This window comes from Drosophila yakuba, chromosome 2L (assembly GCF_016746365.2).
Source record: "Drosophila yakuba strain Tai18E2 chromosome 2L, Prin_Dyak_Tai18E2_2.1, whole genome shotgun sequence".
NCBI lineage: Eukaryota > Metazoa > Arthropoda > Insecta > Diptera > Drosophilidae > Drosophila > Drosophila yakuba.
In genome coordinates this window covers 13645475-13660255 of record NC_052527.2, presented here as the reverse complement: position 1 = coordinate 13660255, position 14781 = coordinate 13645475, and the positions used below count along the sequence as shown (strand labels likewise).

At 45.2% G+C, this 14781-nt stretch overlaps 1 protein-coding gene across 1 annotated transcript; it reads left to right on the top strand.

Moving 5' to 3' along the window:
- Positions 1–74: 74 nt before the first annotated feature.
- LOC6528126 (60 kDa heat shock protein homolog 2, mitochondrial) lies at positions 75–8374 on the top strand. The gene is made up of 3 exons (XM_002089157.4): positions 75–208; positions 6287–6419; positions 6488–8374. Exon 3 carries the CDS (start codon positions 6494–6496, stop codon positions 8225–8227), a length of 1734 nt encoding a protein of 577 aa, XP_002089193.1. The 5' UTR covers positions 75–208; positions 6287–6419; positions 6488–6493; the 3' UTR covers positions 8228–8374.
- The last annotated feature ends 6407 nt before the right edge of the window (positions 8375–14781 follow it).

The following is a 14781-nucleotide window of genomic DNA, read 5'->3' as shown; positions in this document are numbered from 1 at the left end:
TAAAGTTTAACTCGTCATAAAAACTTTAAATATTGTCAAGAAAATTATAAGACTGAAGCTAAGCAGCCAATGCCTGTAATATCACACTTCATACAAAACACAAGTTGTGACAATTATTCGTAGTGATATTCAGATTTTAAAAAAGTTCTGGCTTGAAATTTGTAATGAAAACTGAAGAATAACCAAATATTTTGGAGACCAACTAAAGGTAATTAAGAATACAAAACAAATAATATACGAAAATAAGTAATTGTGAATGTTAAAGCTGGGCCATACGCAAAGAACAAAATCCCCTTCCTTGTACAGCAAAAAATACGACGAAATATTGTACTTTACCTCCCCAGTTGAATACCGACACATTGATTGAAGTCCCGACATTTGCAATGGCTGTACATTTTATTGACGTTCATTCCCATAGCATTGTACCCAGCTTTTCCTGCTTTCCCAGTTTTCCCAGTTTTCCATCAATGTTAATTGACCTAGAGTTGGGTGCGGGCAAATGCTTTAATTTGCCCCGAAATTTCAGTGGCAGAAATCATTTAATGGAAAAGTTTACTACAATTGAATCAACACCCACAGTCTATTTTCCCCCAATGCATTTGTTGTTCCTGCAGCTCCAGTCGCTCCTTTTCATTTAATGGATGCAAAAAGTCAAATTGAATTTTATGTGAAAATTTCCACACTTAAACTAGGTTCAAAAAAATCCATCCTGAACCGGCCACATCTATCAATTCAAGCTGACCCAACAGTTTCCGAAATTGCCAGCCTTCAATTAGCTCCATAAAGTTTAATTTTCAATTTATGCATTTTTATTCCGCACTACCAGCAGCAAAAAATATGGCAAAATGCAATATAAAATTGCGACTAAGAGAGTAAGAGCCAGAGTAAATTATTCATAATCGTTGCAATGGCTTCCGAGTTGCCAACTGTTTGGCATCCAGCCAATGGATTATTGAATAGCAAGAACTCCGAAATGGCTTAGGCGCAGACTGAACTTGTTGCCAGTTGTCTAATGTCGGCAGCTCAGGTACACTGAAAGAAACTTCATATTTTTGCTTGCGTTCAAAATTCAATTAACGAACTGGTGAACTATGTGGATGTATGCTTTCCCACTAAAGAGACTACGTGACATGGAAATATAACGTATACTTCAGTCGAGTTAAAAGGGTTAACAGGATTTCCGAGTTTCATCATCACTTCCCTGTCTGCAGACAATAAAAGAAAGCTGCAGTGTACTTTATAATTACCGACTTCGGTCGGAAAAGGCATTTCATGCCGTGCCTTCTGTGGCACGAGAAAAAGAATGAACCGGGAATGAAGTGAGAAGCAGGCAGCGGAAAGTGCAATTGTTTCAATTGTGTCAGACACATTGCCTTGCAGCACCCACTCCGGACTCGAGCTGCTTTCGCAATTATGCCAGGACCAAGGATCCCAGGACCTCACACCACCACACCACCACTCCGAGCGAATTGCGCTGCAGTACGTCTTTGTTTTTGCACCCAGCATGGCACACATATCTTGTTTATTGTGTCTCCGAGTACACATAACTTGGGTATTTGCGTATTATAATTTGCATAAATTTCAACTGTCAGCTCGGAGTGAGCCAAAAGCTACCGAAAAGTAGGGGCGAGAGCAAAGGGCAAGCGACTTGCGGTGGGCGGTGGGCGGTGGCTCAGAAAACAATTTAATAACGAGAAAATACAAGTGACAAAATGAATTATGTTGTTATTCCTCTTGCACCAACAGCCGCACACGTGCAGCCTTTTCTACGAAGACAATTGTTAGGACATTTTTTATCTGAATGTAGCAAGTGGGACTTGTGGTTCTATCGGGTCTCTAAAGGCACTCGAGTATTTACGTGCAAGATGGACAGAGTTGTTATCTATGCAAGGAATTTCGCAAAATTCAAACTTAGTGAATTACTCCTCACAGTTACCATCTTAATTAAAGCAAAATATCTTGAATAACGAAATATAAAACATTATTTGTCAATAGCCTTGATTATTTTTCCCTTCTTAACTTGCTTTCGATGCAAGATTTGGGGTAACCCATGCTTTACTGAACAAAGTTAACCACTCGGTGCACTGGTCCATAACGTATACGCCCCGTGGCAAAGCGTCATCGATGATGTTTGGAATTGTGCAAAAAATAAGAGCATGTTGCTTTGTGGCACTTCTACCGCTTTTCCTCCTATATATATATGTAAATAGAAAAAATCCAGATCCCAGCTGGTTCAAATGCTTCTGATGGTTCAGCTGGCCCAGCATACCAATGTATTCCTGTTTTGCCCATTTCGTGGCTGCCGCTGACGGATATGATAAAGCTTCGATTATTCCATCGCATCTATGGCAGAGTGCATATATACATACATATGTAGATATGTACATATGTGGAAAAGGGCGACCAGGCGGACAACAATTTGTTAGCCGCTACAATGAACTCTGATGCGATTGATTGAAAGTCACTGGGAGAGATAGAATACCATTGGTTTATGCTGTCATCTGGCAGTAGGGAATCTCAAATCTCTTTACCCCTCGCCGTGCTGCTTATCCTTTCGACCCAGAATTGGTTAGGCGTGCTCTGCCACGTCAACAAGTTGAGGACAAACAATTTAAATTACAAAGCAAACTCAATAAAAATGTTAAAAACTTTTGGCCATGAGCAAGACATTCCGGCTGATCCGAGATTTGTTTAGTTTCCAGGTCCTTGACATGCATAAGTTATGTCCTTAGATGGCAGGCGAGTTGAGGGCAATATAGGAAGAGGAAGTCGAAAGTTTTATAAGAAAAACAAATCGAGTCGCTTATTTATAAGCCTGTAAACAGATTTTATGAGCCTGCTCAAGCGGGAAGGACCAAAAGTGGCAGTGAGAGAGTCGTCTGTCGCGTCCTGCCATCGATTGTGGACCTTCATCCCTTCCGCCAGTTTTCAATTTATTAAAATGACCATCAAAAATCGTTTGTGTGCGAAAGTTTGCGCTTATCCCGAAACACTTTTTGGACAGTTCAAACTTCGTTTTACCCAATTTTTTATTTTGTTTTTTTTTTTCCAAAATTGGCGGCAAGCGATGACTGCGTTAAGACAAAACTTTTCGATCGAACAAAAGTTTTCGGGGATGTGTCGGACTTATGATTGCCTCGGAACGCACTGCATCCACGAGTCTGAACTTGTTTTTCATTCACTCAGACAGCATAATTTTTGATTGTGTAACTTTTCCCCTGTTTTCCAAGGGAATAAAGTGCAAAGTTGTTATCCCCTTCGGTACATTTCTTATGCCAAAAGCCGTCACACACGCCATGTTTAACCCAGTGTGACCTTTTCCACCTGACTTCCCCAGAAGCCAACGCGCGCCGAATTCACCGAATTCGCCGAACTAATAATACAAAGCACGGTACGATCCCAGTCAAGCGACCTAACCCAAATACCGGAAATGCCCTTTATAATGCGCTTCCGGCTCATGTGAGCAGGCCAGACAGCAGGTGGTGGTACCGGTGGAACTGGTGGCGCTTGGAATGATGTGGTGTTTGGATGGCTGGAAGGTAGCTGTATAGCCGGGTGGTTCAGGGTCAGGGGCTGAGTGTTAAAAACCAGACCATCCAACAGGCGAGCCCACGCCAAGCCGTTTCGGCTAATCAAAGTGTGCAGCCAACTGCAAAGGGCCGTGTATCCTGGAGGGAATGTGCGGCTAGCCACGCAGTGTGCATCCCTGACCACACCAAACAGCCGTGCAGTTGCATCAGGAGGATTTCTTCAGTTCCTGGTACACCTGTATCCATTCCAGCTTCAATGCAACCTTCTCATATCTCCAAATAAGTATTTAATAACTATTAAACTATAAACTTGGGATTTCAGATATAAAGCTCCGTTTATAGAACGCTTGAGATTTGCATCTGGGAAAAGAGCTTGACTTTACAAAAAGCACACAATATGCAATAAATGAGTTATTGTTTCATTTTTTGCTTTGGGCGTTTCCTTTTTACTGGCTTTAAAACATTACTTTTTATTTACCCTTTCTATAAATAATAATATTCTTTTCATCCTTTTTTTGTGGGACCAATCGACTAATGAACTTTATGAGATTTCGCCTTGAAATTTCCCTTTCAACTTTGGCAAGATTTTGACCATCACTTTAAGTTAAGAAACCCCGTTTTTACCGCACAGTAAAGGAGTATCTGTTCTGTTAGCCCAAAGTGTGTAAAATGGATTCCACTAATTCTCAAACTTTTTTTTTTTTAAAAAATGGTACCAATCAGACTGAAATTTATATGGTTTTATCAAAACACATTTTTTATTTAATAACATACAAAACAAATAATCTTTTTGGAGTAGCAATGAGTGCTTTGCAGTCGAGACCCTCGGCATAAGCTTACTTTCTTGTCTTAATTAAACTTTGTGCCGTGCCATTACCCTCTTTATACTTAGGCTCAGTGCCCCTTTCGATCCATTTACCGCCCCCATCCGCTTTCCTGTTGCGTGCCAAGTTTTTGTGGTTAATTATCGATTAGAGGGGCAAAGTGAAAGCAAAGGGAAAAATCGCGCCCGCGAAGGTCCTTCGCTGGGTCGAATTCAAAAAGACAAGTTAATTGAAGTGCAAAGACTTTTAAAGGGAACATTGTTACGAGGAGTTGACACAAAAGCCGAGCATCAACGGCTTAATAAGCAGCCAGCTGTTTCGCAGCCATTATGCTCGGAGTTATTGTCCCATTAAGTTTTCCCGAACAATGTAATCATCAATGGGGCATGGAACTTCACCTGATTTATTTGTCTGCGTCATATACTGATACTTATATACGAACGAAACGAAGCAAAACGAAATGAAACAAATGATTACCGTTTGCCTAATTTATTGGATTTCTTCGCGGGCTCAACACGCAAATGGAGTGATAGAGGTCAGTTTCCCAGGCCGGCGTGTGTCCTTTGCCTTTTTTTCGGGTCATTTATTAATTGCGCTCCAAATGCGTGTGCTAATCTCTTCATTATGCGATTTCATAATGGATTACATTCGAATAAATGTGCCTCATTTGCCGTCGCCAGTCAGCTGCTAATTTTCTTTAATTTCGTTGCCATTTTCCTAATGATGCGTGGCCTTGTCTTGGCCCATTCCACTTTCCTCGGTCGTCTTAATAGGTCAGTGTTCTCTTGTAATATTAATGTCTGCTAATTTAAGGCGGCTGTTGTAATTAAATCAGATGCATCAGTTTCGGCCAGGATGTGCGTGGGTGGGCTCCATTAGATAATCGATATGCTTCTCATTCACATCGCGCATTTAATTGAATATACTCCCCGTTGGCTGCAATCAGAATCTCCGCAACTAAGTGAATTATAAACGAACTATACTTTAAATAGGGAATCTGAGATTATTTTCATTTTAGGAACGTCTTTATGAGATTACTTTGCATTTCAGAAACATGTGGCGTTAAATAAATAATGTATATCTTCTAGAAATTGGCTAACACCAAATATTTATATATTTCTTTCGTGTCTTAAACTTTCACTGTAACCATTGTGAATACTTAAATTCTGGCCAGAGTGAAACAAATAAGAATGGAAGCTGAATCTAATCGAATTGCGCCATGTGTTGTCGCTGGCTGATAGCAAATTTGCTCTGAACTCCAGGCTTAGCCAAGAATGTCCTGACACTTTTCCAGGTAATTAAAACACAAATATTAGCCAATGGTTGGGGATGTAGCCGCCCACCTATAGAGCCCATTTTGCAATTTAAATTTTCATGAACAAGCACCGCCAGTTGTCTTCAATCTCTGGTCCCCCTCCATCGCCACCGCCCCCTCCCCTGATCCTGTTCGTCCTTAGCTGCAAGGCTCGCCTTACGTTGCCTTAACAGTTTTCAATTTTCCGACGCTTGTAAGCGCAGCTGACAGCGACTAGCGAACGATACTCCAGCAAAGAGCTTATGTTTCTTGGATTCGGGGTGAATCGGGGTTCCCTAGGAGGGGGAATGGCATTCCACTTTGGCTTTTATTGTATTTCGGTCGCTGTCGTCGCACATTTTTACGACTATTTAAATGGTTTTCACTTTTCGGCTACAAATTGTCGACCAGGTAAGTGTTCACTGGATACGGGCAGAGTTGGAAGTGAAGAAGGGCTGGGTGTGGTCTACCATACTACCCACTTTAATAGCACAGTAGTGCTCTAATTCAATGACTAAAAACTAGGCTCTGTCACAAAATATGTCTATACTTTTCAATGCTAACTATATGTGGATAGTTTGAAATTTATATTAGGTAAATGTAAGCTAGGCAAATATTTGATGTTTGATTCCCTTTAGATTATTTTGAGAAACTCAGCAGGCTGGAATCCTGTGGCTCAACCTGTCAGCAGCACTTGGTATTTGAGTTCCCCATTTTACATTTGACCGCTCTAGCTTCAACACCGATAATACAGAAATAAGGCTTATATCAGTAAGTGAGATTACCAATCATACCTTTTTTACTAGTTAATCCAACTTTACAATCGTTGTAAACCACAGCTCAACATGATGCGCATGTTCACCAGTTACACCAACACTGTGCAGCGCACTGCCAGGATCAGCCACGTCCTGTGGGCCCGTAGCTACGCCAAGGATGTAAAGTTCGGGCCGGAGGTGAGAGGCATGATGTTGCAGGGAGTGGACGTGCTGGCGGATGCCGTGGCCGTGACCATGGGACCAAAAGGACGCAACGTGATCATCGAGCAGAGCTGGGGATCACCGAAGATCACCAAGGACGGCGTGACGGTGGCCAAGTCGATTGCCCTGAAGGACAAGTTCCAGAACATCGGCGCCAAGCTGGTGCAGGATGTGGCCAACAACACAAACGAGGAGGCGGGCGACGGCACCACCACGGCCACCGTTCTGGCCCGCGCCATTGCCAAGGAGGGATTCGAGAAGATCTCCCGGGGTGCCAGTCCGGTGGAGATCCGACGCGGAGTAATGCTGGCCATCGAGACGGTCAAGGACAACCTCCGCCGGCTGTCGCGGCCAGTTAACACGCCCGAGGAGATCTGCCAGGTGGCCACCATCTCTGCGAACGGCGACAAGTCGGTGGGAAACCTCATCAGCGAGGCCATCAAGAAGGTCGGACGAGACGGGGTTATCACGGTCAAGGATGGCAAGACACTGTGTGACGAACTGGAGGTGATCGAGGGCATGAAGTTTGACCGGGGCTACATTTCGCCGTACTTCATCAACACCTCCAAAGGAGCCAAGGTGGAGTTCCAGGACGCGCTGCTCCTCTTTTGCGAAAAGAAAATCAAGTCGGCACCCAGCATCGTGCCTGCCCTGGAGTTGGCCAACGCGCAGCGCAAGCCCTTGGTCATTATCGCAGAGGATTTGGAGGCGGAGGCACTTAGCACCCTGGTGGTGAACCGCCTGAAGGTGGGCCTCCAAGTGTGCGCGGTGAAGGCGCCCGGTTTTGGAGACAATCGCAAGGAGAATCTGACGGACATGGCCGTGGCCACCGGTGGCATCGTCTTTGGCGACGAGGCCAATCTGGTGCGGCTGGAGGACATCAAGATGAGCGACTTTGGGCGTGTCGGCGAGGTGGTGATCACAAAGGACGATACAATGCTGCTCAAGGGCAAGGGCCAGAAGGCGGATGTGGAGAAGAGAGTCGAGGGTCTGCGCGAGGCCATCAAGGAGTCGACTTCCTCCTACGAAAAGGAGAAAATGCAGGAGCGCCTGGCGCGCCTCTCCTCCGGCGTCGCCTTGCTGCGGGTGGGCGGTTCCAGTGACGTGGAGGTCAGCGAGAAGAAGGACCGAGTCATCGACGCCCTGAATGCAACCCGTGCTGCCGTGGAGGAGGGCATCGTGCCCGGCGGCGGCACCGCCCTGCTGCGTTGCATCCAGAAGCTGAACGACCTGAAGGGCGCCAACGAGGACCAAAACATGGGCATCGAGATCATACGGCGTGCACTGCGCATGCCCTGCCTCACGATTGCCAAGAACGCCGGCGTGGATGGTGCAATGGTGGTGGCCAAGGTGGAGATCCTCGACGGCGACTATGGCTACGATGCGCTGAAGGGCGAGTACGGCAACATGATCGAGCGCGGCATCATCGATCCCACCAAGGTGGTGCGCACCGCCATCTCTGACGCAGCCGGAGTCGCCTCTCTGCTGACCACCGCCGAGGCTGTGGTGACGGAGTTGCCTTTGGAGGAGGCCGCCGCCGCTGGAGCGGCTGCTGGACTGGGAGCTCTCGGTGGCATGGGCATGGGCGGCATGGGCATGTAATCCCCAATGAACCTCGTTATCACGATTATCCTTTCCTAAATTCAAAACACAAAAACGCTAATGGTTTGCCAGCCGAGCGGATTGCTTTACACTTTTACCATAATTGATGTTAAATAAATGTGAAATTGAGAATATCGCAGTTAACAATGAAGTGTTCTTGATCTTCTTACTCCTATAATATTTGTCGCTATCTTCTGAAAAGCTCTATAATCAGTAAAGGAAGAATTATGAACTCCCTGACTTTCTGCAAAAGGAATGCCGGTGCTGGATTCGACAACACTGATTGTTAATGCTTCCTCTCGTGGTTTTTGTGCACCCATTTTTTAATGTCCTTTCCCCAGTTGTTTGTTATTTTGCAGCGTCGTGGCCACTGACAGTCTGCTTGTCCTGGAAGTGCTCTCTTACACATGTCCTTTGCTGTGTTTTGTCACAGTTGCCCTGTTGTGCCAGCCACTTGGTGCAGTTTTTGTCGTGTTCCGGGCCCTTCCGTTTTTGCATTTCGCTATGAAATATGAAGCAGTCAGGGACAGCAGAGTACGCTTTCGGGCTTTTCTAATTGTGCTGGTGGGGGATGGGGTATGGGGTATGGTGGATGGTGGATGAGGGAAATAATAAACCGCCACTTGACTTTCATGCATTTGCTGCTTAACTTTGCGACATTTATAATGGCATTCGTTGTGGCCTTCGGGCGGAAAGAAATCTGCTTGGATAGTTTCCACTTGGCCTTGCACTAAGCGTATGCAGGCCTCTTCAGCTCCCCATCAGCCTCATTCCCATTCCGTGCCCCAACCCCAAGCCCCATTATCATGTTCATCCTCATCCTTGGGCTCATCGTCGGAAAGCGGCTAAGAAAATCGCTTGGGCCCGCGGGCCAAGTGGGTAACAGAGCGTGTATACTGAAACCTCGTTGCTCCTCGTTTCAGCACTCTATGCATGTTGAGCATTATTCCTGCGGCTTATCCTTGGCGCTGCTTACACTCGAGTCGCTGCTGTTGCAACATCCTGCCAGGACACGGCCCCTGTCCCCTCCCTCTAAAATCCCCTACTTCCTACAGCCGCTGGCTGTTTATGTTGTCAACGCAAATTGCACTTTCTGCTTGCCGTGTGATGTTCAAGTGCCTGTTAGGAAGATGATCCGCCCACGTGTCTTAATGATGCTACACGAGAACGCAACCTGGGCCCCGGGGGCTGCAACAATGCGCCACTTAATTATGAAAAAGGCCGCTTTGAGTGTCTGCTGTCCGGGCATGGGAATCCGGCACGTTTGCCACCATAACGCCCCATCTAACGTCAGATTTACGGCTCCGGCTAATCCTGTTCGCTTAGCGCATTAAATCAGCACCGAAATGGCCATAAAATTGCCCTTGCCTACATTGCAAACATTTCAAAAATTGACAATTTATTACAAGAGTTGCTGCGGACGCTCGGGGAATGCGGTGCAGGAAGGCAAAGTTTTTTTAAGCCAAAAAGTTCCCACACAATGGAATGGCAAACTACACTGGGCTTCAAAGTAGAGCCAGTTAAAATGGCTTCAATGTAAGTGGAGGTTTTTGAAAATGGAATGTGGAGTGAAAAATTAGTAATGAATCAGTGTTATTATTGACAGCTCTTTAAAACTTTAAAAAATTAGCTTTTCTTGTACTTCACTTGAAAGGTTTTAAGGCGATAAAAATCAAATCAAGTGTTTCAACTAACGAAATATTTTAACAATGTAGTCGACCATTAAATACCCAGTTTTCAATACGAATAAATTGAAAATTTGTGTGGCTTAATTCACTCTGCTTTTGGGTCAATTCCAGTTATCTGCCGCTTCGAAAATGTGTCCCAAGTCATCTGACGCGAATTCTCCGAGAGCTTGGAGCAGATTTATATAGCATTTGATTTTGAATTTTGTTTGCTTGTGGTGGCACACACACACACACACACACATACATACACACACTCGAACTGAAGCGGCATGCAGCAGCAGTTGCTGCTGTAACATGCAGTTTTACATATACAATATGGCCATTGTTATGATTTATGTGGCAGAAATATTTCGGGCGCGCTTCCTGCAAATGTTTGCTTTTTTGCGACAGCACTAAGCCACCCACCCACTAGTTTTATGGCCCAAATGGGCGGCTGTATAATGGGGGAGGGTTTCGCGCTTAACCCGGCCAAATTCAATTTCAATTTGCACCCCATCAAAAGACAAACAAAAGTCTTTGAACTTTGGCCATAAACATATTGCCGGCTTGCGTTTCGATTCGTTTCGTATCGTATCGTTTGGGTTTTTCCATGTTTTTGGCAGGACCCCAGTCTGGCGAAAAGGACGACATGTGGAGAGGCTTTGACTTCTGTTGTCGGTTGCACTCGTCGTCGGTTGGGGCGTTGCTCCATGTCGCAGATTCCTTCAACTTTTGGAGGCTGGGCCATAAACCAATTCGTTTTATGAATTTACACGAGTGCCTCTCTGGCAACCCAGTCGATGTCGACTTGTGAGCCTTCTTCGTAATTGAATTCCATGCGGCGCGTCTTCGACTCTGTGATGCTAGCACTCCTACTGATACTCCTCTCTGTGATGCTAGCACTCCTACTGATACTCCTCTCTGTGATCCTAGCACTCCTACTGATACTCCACTTTAAAGGCCACTTTCCTCTCTAAGACTTAAATGCTTAACGGCCGACCAGATGTTGGCCCAAACTGTCCATCGGGCGATGCAATTCATAAACGGAAATGGGAGCCAAACGTGTTGGCCAACACAAACAATGCTGCCATGGGTTTCGTTTAACAGCTCAGCCCTCAACCCTATCACTCGTCGCTCAGGAAATGCAACGAAACCCTTGCATTTGGGCTCTGGATTTCATTGTTGCACTATTGCATACCCTTGGGGGAACGCCGAGCGACATGTGCCCCTATGTCCTGGTCACCACGTGGCATGCGTTTCTAATTTCCTGATGCCTGGGCCCTATCAACTCCTCTCGAATGCCACCCCTTTGGTTGACCTGACAATTCTAAATTCGAGCTCACTGCAATTTATAAAGGCCAGCTGTGTTAAATGTGTCTGGCTGGTCTGTATTTCGAATAATTGAATTCGCAAGGGCTCTGCGTGCTGACAGGCAGACTAGCGGATCCTTGATGATGATGAATGAACCGAGGCAGAAATCAACAGAATACAAGCATTTTACTATACTTTACTAATTTCTTTACAAACACAACAGCAGTTTCAACACCCTCTCTTTATTATTAAGAGCTTGTATTTTGAAACGAACACTTAGTTTGCAGCTGCAGTTGAGCCGGACTTTAGCCAGACTGCAGGACACACAGGACTATCGAACGCATTGATTGGATGGACAGCAATTACCGCCGATTTTTTCGCCCCTTTATTAATTGCAGGCCGCTGGCGAGTCGCCGCTTCAGTTCACCCACTCTGCAGCCAAAAGGCGGCGAGCCGACGAGCAATTAATCAATTTGGCCTCTTAATTATCGAGCCCAAAGCTGCGAAATCAGAGTAAGACAAACATTGCGAGTTCAGCAAGTCAAAAGAGTAAATGAATTGTGGCCAGACGGCCTAGTTAACCGAACAGTTAATTAAATGGAACGCAACTATCCAAAGGCAGCCTTAAAGTTATATAAATTCCCAGTCGCCTCTGTATCGCAGCCGATTAAAATGCCATCAATTTGAAAATGGATAGCTAGCGAAAGGGGGGCTTCATCTCGAGAGCCAGCCTGTCAGCTGTGGAAATGTGCGAGGCGACAACTTAGGCGCCTCCTTCGTGTTGCATTTTGCCTTGCCAGCTGCCGCGTTGTTGCCATATTTCATGCCCCACGACGCCCGTCCCAAGCTGGAATTTTCCATTTCGTCTCATTCTGTATGCACTCAACGCATTAAGTGGCGACATGTGTTACACTAAAGACAGCGCCACCGAGAAAGGCCCCAAAAATGGCATGCCTTGCGGTGGAGGAGGAGGATGAACGAAGCCGGACTGAGGATGGGAATAGGAGTTGGGATGGGCATGGCGGTGGTGATGGTGATAGTGATGGAGATAAGGATGAGCCGCAGTTAGCTGTTAGTGGGGTGTTAATAGAACGCAGCAGGCAGTGAGCTGCATTCAAATGCATGACTGGTCCAAACATGACCCCAGTCAGCTGCCCATCGCCATGGCTTCGTGCATTAATCAAATGTTAATCTCAGGACGACAGTTTTTTAGCCACATCTCCCAGCAGAACCCAAACCGGAATAAACGCGAACAAGAGTGCCTTTTAACGTTGGGCTTGGAGAACAAGGGAATCATCACTGAAATTCTCCAATTAGCCAGTTTTGCCATTTTCCTTGGTTTTCGATTTGCGCATATTTTCTGCTAATTAAGGGGCGTCGTTATGCCAACTGCAGGCATCTCCACCTGGCTGTTCCACATCGCCAGTTGGCCAGAATCAGTGAAATGAAATATTTTTGGGCTTCAGGATCGCAGCTGGGAAGCCCAAATCAAAGTTTGACAAAATTCATTGCACCTCGGCTCTGATTCATCTGTAGAATGCAAACTAATTTATGGATCAATAATGCATTGGTTTATTTGTTGGCAATGCAATATCGAACTGTAAATGGATCTACCTAAATTATTATTTTAGGACGAAACTTATTTGTCCAAGGATAAGACCACAATTCCGAATTCACAGAAGTTGTCAACGTTGCGTTGTGGCATTTTCAAAAGCTTTGCAAATTGAATGAGAATCTCGTTTTATCACCTTCACTCCGAATGGCGCAATTATGCCCCGAGAACCTTTCTCGCCTTTCGTAATTTATTTATTAAACTCTTCGCCAGGAAAAGGCAAACAAATTGCGAAGCCCTTGGGGGGAGTCACGTAGTAAATGCATAAAAAATCGGCAACCGAAAGAAAGTAAAGTCGCTTGTCCCATGCATTTATGCAAAATGTGAGACATTGTTGCGAGACCTTCTTCCAGCATTAAGCTGTGTTGCGTGTCCCACTAATTTGACCCAAAAGGACTCAGTCAGCACGAATCTCATATAAACTATTTCAGCAACATCAGGATCGCCCAAGATGGAAATAGTAGAGTTCCCCAGTTCTCTGGCTGCCAGTTTACATAATTCACGAGGGGCACAAAAGGGGCTTCATAGAACAGAAGGTCCAAGATGAAGCTGCTCTATGGGCACAATTTAAGTGTAAGGCTTCAGGACGAAGGACTAATTGCACAACCAGCCTTGTTAAGTCAATACCACAGGACACAAACACACATCGAATGAACCGCAGGCAGGCGTCACTAATTAAAATAAAATTTGATTTAGTCGCCGAATTCCAGCTCCTCCGGCACAGCGTTGGTATTCATATTCATGCGGTTTTCCATTTCAAAGTGCGCATGCACCGCAATCTGTATAATTATTTATTTCGCCTTTAGCTTCGAGCTCTGCAGCATCCTTTAACCATTTGGGGTAACCACAATTTCTGTTTTGGCATCGATGCGTTTGAGCATGCACTTCCATCTGCAATTGGCATTTGCTTCACTCACTTGTTCCATCGCAGGACTTTTCACATTTTGCGGCCTATGCAGGATTCAGGGATTATTCAAGCGACTTTTTTTTTTTTGTTTCTGTAGTGGATTACTGGATAATGAATCAAAATTCTTGTTCAAAACTGACGACACCTCCATTAAGCAAGTACATACCAGCACAGTGCAAGCACTGAAATCCATTTAAATTTTCCTGAGCAGATGCTGGGGTACATGAAATATATCTGCTGACGCTTACTGTCTTGCCTCTCGGCGAACCTATCATAAAAATATTAAGCCATTCCAAGTGTGCTCCTCAATTGCATCTCCTATTTGCATCAAGTTGCAGCATCTAAATTAATGTTCCGAAACAGACAAACCATTTAACTCGACAACGAACTGTCGACCAGGCAGCCCTGACCTCCTCGGTGCCTCGGTGGCAGCCACAAAGCTGCGTTCATCGCTCGCAAGCTGCAACTAACAACGTTGGCAATCCTGCAGTCCACCTATCCCCCAACTCCCAGCTCCCAGCTCCCAACCCCCGCCCACCGCAGTTAATTTGTTGTACAAGCCCGCACACAAATAAAGCAACCAACGAGCGGCTGGAGGAGCAATTCGTTTGCTTTGAGCCAACATGCAACACTTTATCCACTGGATGACGGTTTTCAAATTTACAGCATGTCAACGGGCGAGGGCCTGTACAAGCACCCAAAGTTTCTGGCGTCCAGTCGGACCAGCCAGTATCCCACATCGCATTAACCATATGGTTGGGAAGAGCACACTGCACTTGGCTTCTAAATTGGGTAAATATGCATTGCGTATACGTACTGTTGCGCCTGCTATTTGCATCTAGCAGTGATGCATCTTTTTTCACGTGGCATTAATTTTCAATTGCACAGTTCGCAATAGTTTGGATACTTTCCAACCTACCTGTATACGGTTTTAAACCATAATGCAATATGATTATTACAATAATCCTCTGTTTAATTCAACATTGTCTAAGGCCGAAAAGAGAGCGTAAAAAGCCGCAGTAAACTTTTCCAAAGATGTCAACCAGGCCAAAAATTC

Coding starts and splice junctions, on each gene's coding strand:
- LOC6528126 (XM_002089157.4), top strand. CDS start 6,494: ATGATGCGCATGTTCACCAGTTACACCAACACTGTGCAGCGCACTGCC.